Source organism: Acomys minous (genome assembly GCF_964271855.1).
Source record: "Acomys minous genome assembly, chromosome: 7".
Classification (NCBI taxonomy): Eukaryota; Metazoa; Chordata; class Mammalia; order Rodentia; family Muridae; genus Acomys; species Acomys minous.
Window position 1 is genome coordinate 119,991,761 of NC_140488.1, and position 12,468 is coordinate 120,004,228.

Here is a 12,468-nt window from a genome sequence, read left to right on the forward strand (position 1 = left end):
TGGGACTTTCCCCCTCTGCCAAAGGGTGTTCAGACCTTCATCTTGGCCCAACTGAGCTTCAATTTCCCACTCTCACAAGAGGATCTCACAGCCTCCTCTATTCCTAAGGGGCCTTAGTGCTCCCCACTTACTTAGAGGAATATCACACCCCGTCCTAGACCAAATTCTGCCTCAGACCGTACTTACTTTCCCAAGGCGGGTTTTAAACATTCATTCTGTGTGAAGAGGCCCTCACACCTTCTCAGTAAGCTGGCATCAGACATTTATTTCCCTTCTCACTAAAAGGACCTCAGACTGAGGGACACTAACACCATTCCCTCTACATAAGAATACATCTACCCACTTTGACTAAGAGGACTTCAGACTCTCCACTTTTGTCCAAGGTCTGGAGGCCTCAGACCTGTACTCTCTGTTCAAGGGGGTTTTAGTCCTATCCCTCTGATGACAGAGGCTTTAAGAGCCTCTTATGTTTGTGATGAACTCACACCTGTTCCCTTCTAATGAAGATGGTCAGAGTATCCCTGTCTTAGCGAGGTAGCTTGGCAAATACTCTTGAGACATATGGGGGCTCAGAATATTCTTGGTTTCAATCACAAAGTTGAAAAACCTGGCCATCTGCCTTCAAAGTGGTCACTAGGAATGAAATGTTCCTATTTTTCATTCATACATCTATACAACTAAACAATTATTGAGGACACATCAAAGGTTGGGACAACCATTCACTTTGTTTCTAAGTGTTGTTTGCTTTGTCTTCTAAAGACTCCATGAAATGTATGGGTATTTGGTACTGGGAATTGCTGGAATCTAATGTATTGCTGGTACCTTTACTGAACAATGACGCCCTTTCCCAAGTTCTCAGAACTTCTCTTTGATAAGGTTGTATCCAATCCAACTCTTCAAGAGACACAGTCCCCATTTGATAAAAGGGCCACCAGAACTGTTCCTGGGTCAGAGTTGGCCTCATTCCTTCCCCTCTTAATGTGAACCCAGACACCCCTTCTCCGAGTATAAAAACTACTTTCTTTGACGAAGGGCAACTTCCCCTTACACCCAAGGTCACATAAGCCATGTTCCTCTGATTCAGGGAGCATCAGACTTTATTATCTATTACTTCAGGGGGCCTCATATCCATGGGGGCACAAGACCCCTTAAATCTTCCCCTTATGTCCTAGGTAGTTAGTACCTATGACAAAAACAACTTCAGGCCATTTTGGCCAAAGAGAAGGCTATTCTGGACTGTGATAAAGAACTTGAATGTGGGAGGGAGTCCCTAGCCAAGAGGTATTACCCAATGTTCCACCACCGCACAAGGTATTCTGGACTACTCAACCTTTAGCCCAACAGGATCTGGGACCTTTCTGCTCTATCATACTCTGCCTGACACTTGTCACTGGAGAAACAGACCTTCTGCTCAAAGGAGCTTCACATCTACCCATGAGTCAAGAATGCTGGATTTTCATCCTTGCTAAAGTGAGCTTCAGAGCTCCCCCTTTAATCACAGGGGCCTTATAGCTTCCTGCCTTCTATAATGGCCTCACAGTGGGAAGCTGTGTGGCCTAAGTGGCTGACTTAGAGGTGAGGCTTGCTTACTGACCTATGGATACATAAAACACCCCACCTCATGCTCTTGCCACCACAGATGGGACCAAGACAATCACAATCTCTCTACCATGATGGACTGTGCCTTCTCAAACCAAGAGCCAAAAATAAATCTTTCCTCTCTAAAGTTTTGTCAGGTATCCTATCGCAGAAACAACTGATCCACATTGTTCTCGCCTTCATTTGTCAGCAGACATTAGAGATACCAAGCAAGATGAAACAAACAAAAAGAAAAACACAGTCACTATGTTCTCTAATATCAAAATAGAGCAATTTATTCAAGACACTGAATATGATCTGTTGATTCTCTCTTGAAACAAATGAGCTACAACACACAAGGTGATTTTTTTTTCTTCTTGAAGAGCGTGAGGGGTGAGTGGGAGTGGGGGATAGAGGACAGAAGGGGAGGGGAGTTTTGATGGTGCTTAACAGAATGTGGAAAATGTTGAAAGAGGACCATGTCTGGCTGTACGTCTGACACAGACAATAAAAACTGCACAAGCCAGAATTCAAAACTTCAGTGAGTTGCAGAACAACAGACATTTATGCATTTGACAAGAAACAGAATGGAAAGGTAGAACAAAGGTTTGAAAAGGGAAAAGCAACAAGGAACAAAGCAGATCCTTACATGTGACAAAGTGCACTTCACTTGGCTCCATGATCTATTTCTTAGTCAGACAGAACAAAAAGTCAAGTCCTATGGTGCTGAGTAGGGTCAGAGAGTTGAACCTTGAAATGTCCATCTGGCCCTTCGGTCCTCTAAAGGCAGCATCCTGGATGTGCTGGGAATGGTATGTGGTTACTTCAAACTCAAGGAAAAATACCTGGAAAGGCTGCTATGTGACTACACTGCTTTCAAGGTTGAATTTGGTCACAAGACTAACCATTCCTCACAATGTTTTAGGAGTTATAAACAATGTTAGGTAACGGCATTACACATGGGCCACCCCTTGTCCACAAAGATGATGCACCTGCCCTATGACAGCAGGGCAAATGATGGCGTCCAAATGCTGGCCGCTTCAGCAACAGCTGCAGACTGAGCTGTCTTATGGGGATGGACTTTCAGGGGTATGGGCTGCATTCTTCTGCTTGGTCCTGGTGTGGCCAGCATTGAGTTCCTATCCATGTTTAGCTGCAAGACCAGGAAGTGAATGGTCTTTAGATTTCTTCTTGTGTAGATTGAACCTTTTTGTCCTAGTCTCACAGCTACTGGCTCCAAAATAATAATTCATATGTGGCTTAGATTCATCTAGGGGGTGTAGCCTGGACACCCACAGATTGTCTGATGAACCCCTTATGTGCCATCTACCCATCAACATCATATAGCAATGTGGAACTTGTCAAATAAAAGTCATACTTTACAATAGGCTGACTTTTAACAGCTGATCTTCTGTAGAGATGAAGAGAATTTTATTTGGGGAACAAAGATAAGGTTTATTTGGACTTGCAACATTATATTCTAAAGCTAAAGCAGTCTCAGGGCAAGAAACTTCATATCCACTTACGCAGAGGCATCTGCTATGCTCCAACTCTCCACAGAACTCGGGCTGTCTTTGCTAAATGTTTAGGTGCCAGAGTCCAAACTCACCACTCCACTCAATAGCACAACACTTGGATTTTGAGGGCTCATATAATTTACATGTCAAAGTGGAGACCGATTCATGCTGTTGGTCCTAACATTTGTCTGCTGTATAGGGAGCACCTGACCCTTCCTGCTGGTTGATTTTTGGCTCCATGTATGGATACTTTAAGTAACACTTGCCTCAGCTGTAGACTGGACCCTGCATACTGCCACTTGAAGCCCCACTGACTTGGCCCAGCCCCATTCTGGTCCGTCCCCCATTACTAACTAAAAAAAAAAAAAAGTCAGTGTCAAGTTATGATAAGAAACAAACAAAGGCCACCTGATTCAATGATGACAAACTTTACCAGGCACACAATGCCTTATTTTGTTTTTAAAAAATAGTTAAAAAGTCAAAAACAAAAACAAAACAAAACAAAAAACTCATTTTTTTCTCATTTTTAAAAATCTTTGTCCTAATCTTCTGTAAGAGAAACTGGAAAGCCGGCAGAATGGTAAGTGACATTCTACCTGGGTCATAATTCATTTTTAGGATTGAAAGTCTCCCTTGAGACTTGCTGTCTTCACGAGACTGAGTAACACTGAGGCCTTTGGGTTGGTTTTGCAAGATTTACCAAGCATGCTCTTGATAAAGTGCCCGTCTGTAGCTACACTGTTGTGAGAAAGATGTAGCTGGCAGGTGCCATGAACCACACTTGACCAGGTGGCTTCTTCACCATGTTCTTATTGGCTGCTGAAGTAAATGTGCACCAAACAGCTCAGCATTGCGCTTGGTGCCAAACCAGTGGGCTCTTCCCCACCAGCTGCCAAAACAATCCCCTCGTTCTTCCATAGGACGCTTCCCAATCCACGGCTTTCCTAACTGCCTTTTGTGAAGCTGAAGGGAAAGGGGTAATTAGACACCTCAGACTCTGCCAGTGTCTTCTTAGTCTCTTAAATATGAATTTCACAAAACTCTCTATGTCTGATGGCCATTTCAGGATTTTAAAGTCATTTTAACATAAAAATATTTTTTTTTCAAAAAATACTCCAGGTTCTTTCTCTTATAAGTCTTTTTTTTTCTGTAAAAAGTCCCCCTCCCTGCCTTCTTACATAAAGCACTTACTATGCTCTGAAAGTGCCTTTGGGACCTAATGTGAAGCAACTATGAGAAAGGGACAGAGTAAGCAATAGGTAGGGGTGGGACGAGAGGGAAGGAGAGTGCTGTCCATCAAAGATCCACTGTGCACATGTGGCCATATCTATGCAGGATTTCATTACAAGTGAGACCACGCCAGAGCAAGGACATCAGAGGAAGGGGTGGGGAGCAACAAGGGAGGACAGAAGGAATAAGCCAAAAACAGTTTTCATCTGAGGTGGGAGGCCCCCAGACCACAGAATTTTAGCAGATAGAAAAACCACCAAAGAAGGTTCTAGAAAATACAGCGTTGGGATTACAAAGTCACACATTTCATTGGTACAAACTGGTCTTTTGGAGAGCAACTGTAGTATCCAAATTAATAGGAGGGAAATACCATAAGGGGCAGGTTTTTCCTCCCTTTTGGTTTATCACAGCATTTTTCCTTTTTTTTTCTTTAACCTTTTCTTTATTTTTTGGCACAGCTTTATGTTCTTCCTTCCCTGTTCAGTCATTAGAGCCTGTTCTGGATGGAAACCAAACCATGCACCATGTAGCTGATGGCTTCATCCTTCCCCAGCTGAACATTCTAGGTGGAAAACATATTCCTGTGATACAACCATGTGTATGACTTTGTATTTGTGTTTTAAACTTCTGGATGGAGATTGGGGGGGTGAGGGGAAAGAATCCTGTGGCCAGGGACAGGTGATTTCCAAGTAGACTCGAACAAGTCAAGTTCACACAGTTTGGAGCCCATCATAGGAAGGATGCTGCAATCCCACACATTCACTGCTGGTCCATTAGAATGGTTTTGTTTTCTACATTTTGTGTTTACTTTCGGAGATCTAAAACACAGACCTGGAAGGAAAGATAAAGTGTCTTGTTACTCTAAGGGGTAACATCAGGTGCCTTCAAACATATGCTGGCAAAGACAGTCTAGCCACCAACTGCATGTTTGTGAAGTTTAATGGAACAGAGTAAAGAGAGAAAAACTCTAGAAACAGGCTAGTTTCTGAATATTAAAGCAACAAAACCCCAGCAAAGAGAGGGGAAGGGAAAAGGCAGGCCAAGGACCATTCCAGGAACTCAAGAGAGTAAGTGAGATATCAGCAGGGGTCACAGACTAGATGCTTACATTGTGGAGTAGATAACAAAAGATCTCAGGGCACAGCAATGACTCGAGTTTATTGGGCAGAATGAAACCTCAAGTTCAGAGGCAAATTAAACATTCTGTATGCTAGTGGACCACAGTGAGATCCACGGAAACCAAAAGGCCTGTCTGATAAAAGCTGTGCCTTGTTGTGACACTGTCTGGCCAGAACATGCACATGGCAACAGAATAGGAAAAAGTTCCTTAGTCTACATACTAATGCTATTTATGGCCAGGTATTTCTTGGCCATAGTGGGGAGTCCAGCACATTATAACAGGCTTAACAGCATCCTAGGACTCCACCAGCGACATGTCAGTGGCACCCTCAACCAACCTCATAGGACTCCAGGTTCACCCTTACGTCCTGGGGTACACATGTGTGCAGAGTCACTGCAGGTAAGAACAATCAAGTTAACTGACACTCTGAGGCAAAGAGAAGGCTATTTTTAATTTAGAAGTCTCCTTCATGTAGGCACACACGTATGTGGTACTGAGCAGGACAGAGAAGCCTCAGAAGGCCTTTCAGAAAACCTAGTGTTAGATCAGAGATCAGCTACTCTGCACCCCTTAACTCCCAGCAGACCAAAGGAACCACTTACAGAGCCATCAGATGCACTGGCACCCACTTTGTCTCCTCGAGCATTCCAGCACACTTCAAATATGCCACCTGTGCCTCGGTAGCTGTGGACGAGACTTCCACTCTGAAAAGCAAAGCATTCGTCAGAGGAGTCCCCCAAAATGACAGCAATAAAAGGGGGAACTCTTCCTCCATAAACCTCTGTTTGATAAAGAAGCTTTCAAGTACACTGATGTGACAGGAGTTCCCATAAGCATAAATCTACTGCCATCCAAAGAACTGCCACCAAATTTTAGCTAAAGCCATGGCTATGCCCAGCAATGCCACATAGCACTAGGGAGCAAAAGACAGCAGGTTTCTATGAGATGATGACCTCCCTCTTTGACCTTTCTTTCTACCCTTAGTGCTGGATTTGAAATCTGGAGCCTCAGGGTGTTAGTACCACTAAGCCATGTTCCCTGCATTCCGGAGTGGCTTCACTAAGATGTTCTTAAGCCTCTATGATGCTGGGGTATGAGCATACCTTACTAAGCCAACCTTTTTTGTCTCTTTCCTAGGGCTTGGGTCAGCCTCCTGGGCTGAGGTCTTTCCACCTGCTCTAGCCCCTACCTAGTTCCTATTCTGATTATTATCAAACTACAACTCATTCTCCTGGCTCTTCCTTAGAGCACTTGAGTGACCATAAGGAACCCTCCCACTAGCAATTAGACATGCATTAATATGTCAAACATGACAATTCCAAGCCTTGTATTCCTTTGTGCTGAAATGCACCACAGTGGACAAGGGGAATAGGTCAAGTTGGTTGTCCCACAGTGTCCCCCTGGTAAGTTTTTATAAAAGGCCACCTACAGGACTCTCCAACAAAGGGTAGCATTTCTAAGGTGACAGAACTAGGTCATGCTTTTCCTTCAGTGTGATATAGATGCGTGGTCCCTGGCAGGATAATACAACAGAAGGTGTGGATTCTCCAAAGGAGAATGTTCCCAAGATGACAAGCTGAGAGTTCTGGCTCAAGGTCAGATGGAAGGAGTCCAGAGGACATACTTGAGGCTTGAAGGTGGGCAAGGCCCTTTATCATTGAGGTATGCACAGCAGAACACACAGAATGCACAATCTTCACGGGGAGGTTCTACTTACTCTGTCTTGAGATAACTCATTCCCCAGCCCGCCTGGCAGCCCAGGAACTGAGAACATGCCTTTCAGGGAGGATTCAGCCAGGAAATCAAGACATTACCTGAGTATTCCAGATATGGACACACTTGTCAAAGGATCCACTGGCCAAATATTTCCCATCAGGGCTGAACGCTACACTATAGACAGGCTCCTGATGCTTGGTCAGTGTGTGGATGCAAACCCCTCGCTCCACATCCCACAGTCGAACCGTAGAATCAAATGAAGCACTAGGAAGACAACAGGGAAAACAACCACAGAAACAGGTTTGTTATTCACAATCTCTATGATGTGTCTTATGTGAACTATCTTTTAGTTATATTTGAAATGTACTTGAATTTGTTTCAGGAGAAGACTCTACCAAACCTTTTCTCTCCAGAGAAAAGTAAAGCTCCTACCAGACAAAATCCTGGACCTTGCATGAGCCAGGCTGGGGCTTTTTCATTTTGCCTCTATGCTTCTTTCTTTTTCCAGTTTCTGTGGACTATTCAACCAGATTTTCTAAAACAGCACCATTATTTAAGTCCACCCAGCCATACTTGAAAAAATGTTGAGTGAAGATGTACTTACACATGAGAAACTCTAGACCCACAAGTGCATGTACAATCACTTGTGCATATACAACCATATTTGCAAGGGCTACAAAGTTTGATTATTTTCAGATGTAAAAGAATGGTACATATCAAAGGGCTGTCATCACCTGGCTTTCTGTATCTCCATAGGGTCTCACAAGGCTCACTGTGTCCTTTTGCTCTTGGGAGTTAGGGATAACGTATGTTGGCTCCTCATATGTAGCATGTGATACCAGGAAGCATCTCCATAGTCGTTAAGAATGACTGCTATGTGTAGCACTGCATCACTGTAATGTAACTGGGTTTTGGGGTAATTATTGAAAAAAGAAAATTAAGGCCTTGGAGTTCTCCTAGCTCAGGCACTAAGTGTTTGGAGTGAGTGTGTGTGTGTGTGTGTGTGTGTGTGTGTGCGCGCGCGCGCACGTGGTTTAAATTTGTTTTCATTGAAATTTTTGGTGGTGATATGTATGTCAGGCAAGTAATCTACCACCAAGGTGTAACTGAGAACCACTTACCATCTCTTCTTTGGAGACAGCCTTGGAATGAACACTTCCCACAAATCTGTTTTTCACTGTCAGGAAAGGCTGCCTGCCCCACTACTAGGAAGTTCCTTTCTTAGAAGAGAATTGCCTATCTGTCATTTCCTCTGCAGTCCTCTGGAACAACACAGAACACTGTTCCCACTGTTCTTTGGAAACCAAATATTCCTTTGGGATCTGGTCTTGTCCAGACTAAACAGCCACAGTACATAAATGCAAACTCCAAAGATCTAACATGGCTTACAGATCATTCTAGATCATAATGGCCTTAGATCATCTGTCTAAATGTTCTCATTAAGCTACCAAGAGTATGGCTGGGTGTACCCGATGAGCACTTGCCCAGCATGCACAAGGCCATAGGTCCATCCCTGTCCCAAAAGCCCAAAGTGACTTGGTTCGGATGAGATAACTCTGTCCCCCTGGTTCTGGGTTTGGCTGACTATTAAGAGATTCAGGCCATCTTTGGCTGAGTCAAGGAATCATTTATCTCCAGTCCACATCTCAGTACCACAGCCCTGAATGGAGCTTCAAAAATAAACTCTGAACTCCAAGCTCTAATTTCCTCTTTGTCTTAAAAACTTTCACTCAATTAAGCCAACCCTCCATACCTGCAGGTTTATGGCTTTATCTAACTGCAGATAAGAAACCATTGAGAGGGAAGGAAAATAATGCATTTTGGGCAGGCGATAACCTAGCAATTCAGGCCGGGCATGGTGGTGCACGCCTTTAATCCCAGCACTTGGGAGGCTAAGGCAGGCGGATTGCTGCGAGTTCGAGGCCAGCCTGGTCTACAAAGTGAGTCTATGACAGCCAAGGCTACACAGAGAAATCCTGTCTGGAAAAACCAAAAAAAGAAAAAGAAAGAGGAAAAAAAAGAAAGAAAAGAAACCTAGCAAGTTCTAGGTCACTCAGGGATGTCTCAAACAAAACAATTAAAAAGCATATACACACACAAAACTGTATCAGACATGTGCTTTGGCTTGTCAGTGTTACCTAAACTATCCCTACAGCATTCCCATTGTATAGATATTACAGGCCATTCAGAGAAGAGAGAGAAGTACAGGGGAAGTTAGTCAAACGTTGTAGGGAAAAAAAAAAAAAGCACTCATAGATCTTGTAATCAGACAAGGTCTTGGAAACATTTCCATGGATACTGAGGGAGGATATACTCCCATCTCCTTGCCCTGCTTCACAGGCAACTCCCATTTTATTCAGTTTGGAGGAGCTTCAACACTTCTGTCTCTAGGTCTAGGTGAGTCTCCCCAGCTGAGTTACTTACTCACTAGGCAACAGAGAGCGAAGCTGTGTTCAGGAAGGAGACAGAACTATGAGGTTGCCCTTCTTTACCTTGCTAGCATGATGTTGGAGTTCGGGTTGCTGGTGGCTGGTCCTGTGGGACTCCACTTGATGGTATAGATCTCTTTGCTGTGAGCTTGAAGGTCATGGACACATGCATCCTGCTTCATACTCCAGATCTGGAAGAAGCATTAGTAACAGTGTGAGCCAATATTGTTCCCCTAATTAAGAATGGCTCAGCACCATTCATTCTGTTACATGTAAGGGAGCACTCCTTAGGTGGCAGATCTGGGAGAGGCTCACAAGCCAGCAAGGAGTCAACCAGGCACATTAGCAGGTGACTGTGAAGAAGTGCTAAAGCACAGAGTTAAGCTAAGTTTACAAGGATGCTAGTAGACAAGTCACTAGGTCTCTCAGTAGGAACCGTGGCCCCAATATGTCAAAATTACACGGAAGAACAAAACAGTTTAGAAACCAGGAAAGCTATGGAGAAAAGGCAGTATCAAGGTAACATTCCAGATGAGGGTGCGAAGGGCTGTGTACTGCTACAGGGGTTTGTCTGGGATTAAGCACCTTATCCTTTTAGGCACCAACATTACCTTTAATGTCATGTCATCAGAGCAGGAGGCTAGCAACATTCCAGAAGGATCCCATTTGATAGCATTGACCTCATTCTGCAAGAGAGCACAGAATTTCAGAAAGAAATCAAAGCCTTTATGTAGGAAAGGCTGGCATCTACTAGGAGGCAGTAACATGCTGCCAGTGCTGTAGTACAGTGGGCCTTGGGGGAAGTTCACAGGATATGAAAATAACCACAGCACAAGAACCAATATTCTCCTTACATTTCTTTTCACTCATGGAAAAAAAAACCACTACCATATATTACAAAGGACCAGCTGTACTCTCACCCATATTTCTTTACGAAAAAAAAATCCTTATTAAGGAAGCCAAATGAAGAATTTGCATACAATAAGCACAGCTAACTAATTAAATCAGTTATTATTTATTGCTGCTTGCACAGGCAAGCCAAAAGCTCTTTATGCATTCCAGAATGTCCTAGAACAATTCTGTCAGCCTCCTTAGTATTAGAACTATAAGCATATGCCAACAAGCAGAGCTAAACCTAGTTGTTTTACAAAGTAAACTTTGATCATAATTTTTCTGCGTGCTTTTGTTTTTATGAGACACAGTTTGTCTATGTAGCTTTGGCTGTCCTGGGCTCACTTTGTAGACCACGCAAGCCTTAAGCTCAGAGATCCACCTGCCTCTGCCACCTCGAGTGCTGGGGTTACAGGCAAGCGCCACCATGCCCAGCTTCCTATGTGCTTTTACTGTAACAATTCCTCTTCATTCTGTTGGAATACTTGTAACTTGTGGGATGTGAGGTAAAGGTGGAGAAAGGTTTAGATAGAACGAAGGCAGAGACAGACAGAAGGAAAAGCCATCCAAAGGCACACAGCCAACTCGTGTGTGCGGGGAAACTACACTCAGAACTATAGTTAGAGAAAGGCATTGAGAAATAAAATCCATCCTCCTGTGGATTTGAGTTGTATAGCAGTTTCCTCTGAGATAAAAAGCTTCCATTTTGAAGGAAAACTTCTCAAGACTGGGTATTTTCAGGGAGTTGTAAGTGAGGTGAATGAAATACTACAGGGAAGTTCATTAATACAGGAAGTGAGCCACTTAAAATACCTTCAGAAATCCCCGAAACTGACCAGATTCACTAATGCCCTCAACTCTCACTACAAGAGTATGTATAAGCAGAAGAGATTGCTGAGTCACTCTCAGACAAGCACAGCTGCCTGGAAGAAACAGAGGCCAGCTGAACTGCCTAGAAGAAACAAAGATAAGACAAGCTGCCTGATCAACTGAGTCACACAGAAAGGGCTTATGGCTGTACATGTAGTTCCAGGTTCCCAGATTTCATGTTGGGGTGGGCTTTGGTGATGCAGCTGTCTTTAAGTCATTTCTACTTCTAAGTAATCTCTCAGCCAAATTTCCTGTAACCCTAATAAAACTCATTGGTTCATTAAGCTGTATTTAGGGGCCAAACAACAAGGAAACTGCCAGTTTTCTTGGTTTTTGAGTACCAGAGACTCCAAGACTAGAGGAGAAAGGCTTCTGGTGCGGAAGGAAGAAAGCAATGTACTTCTATAAAGGATCATCTGCAGGGACTGCATGCAGAGCAAGGGGCAGAAGGAAGGACAGAGTAATTTACTGTCTAATGGCTTCCTCAGAGGGTTCTTGGAAATACTCTGCCATTAACTGCATCCTCTGCCAAGCCAGCTAGCTGTCTTGGCCTAGCAAACTTCACACAGTGGATTATTTTCTAAACGATTTCACACTTATAAATGTTGTGGTTGATCCTCTTTGTAAGTTTTGAAGGGTGTGAAATGGAAGATGCTGAGAAACCAAGGAGCAATGCTCTCTGTGACCAAATCAAAGAGGAGAAGGGCATGCTTACAGAGCAGTATAGAGGGTATATGTGTCAGTGTGTGCTCATCTGTGAGCCCAAGTGTAAATCAGGCAGTGTGCATGTCTCCAAAGGAAGCTGTAGGAAAAACTCACAGGCAGCCTTCTCCATGACCTATCTGTCCCCAGGTGACCCATGTGCATGGTGACACAAATTCATTCCTGGGAGCAGAGCTTTCTTGCCATCATTCTGCATGTCAAGTCAAACTTCTAGGGAAACAACCAGAGCCTGCACATAAGTCTCAGGAAGCAGCAGGTTCAGACTCATGTAGGTAGACTTCTGCTCAGAATAATCAGCATCAGTGAGAATCATTTAGGGAACCAGGAGACAAGGTGTGAGAGGTAAAGTCTAAGCAGGACCAACAGAAATCAAATGTAAAACATGTGCCCCTAT

At 43.7% G+C, this 12,468-nt stretch overlaps 1 protein-coding gene across 2 annotated transcripts in view; it reads right to left on the reverse strand.

Annotated features, from left to right (window-relative positions):
- Window positions 1–1,843: 1,843 nt before the first annotated feature.
- The window catches only part of LOC311601893 (F-box-like/WD repeat-containing protein TBL1X), a 166,828-nt gene continuing 156,203 nt past the window's right edge, over window positions 1,844–12,468 (reverse strand). For both annotated transcript variants that reach the window (XM_084789650.1, XM_084789649.1), the window contains 5 exons: window positions 10,202–10,276; window positions 9,654–9,781; window positions 7,260–7,425; window positions 6,048–6,149; window positions 1,844–5,156 (listed from right to left, as the gene is read on the reverse strand). In XM_084789650.1, the coding sequence (XP_084645776.1) occupies window positions 5,130–5,156; window positions 6,048–6,149; window positions 7,260–7,425; window positions 9,654–9,781; window positions 10,202–10,276 (498 nt within the window). In that variant the 3' untranslated portion in view covers window positions 1,844–5,129. The remainder of the gene's footprint in view (window positions 5,157–6,047; window positions 6,150–7,259; window positions 7,426–9,653; window positions 9,782–10,201; window positions 10,277–12,468) is intronic.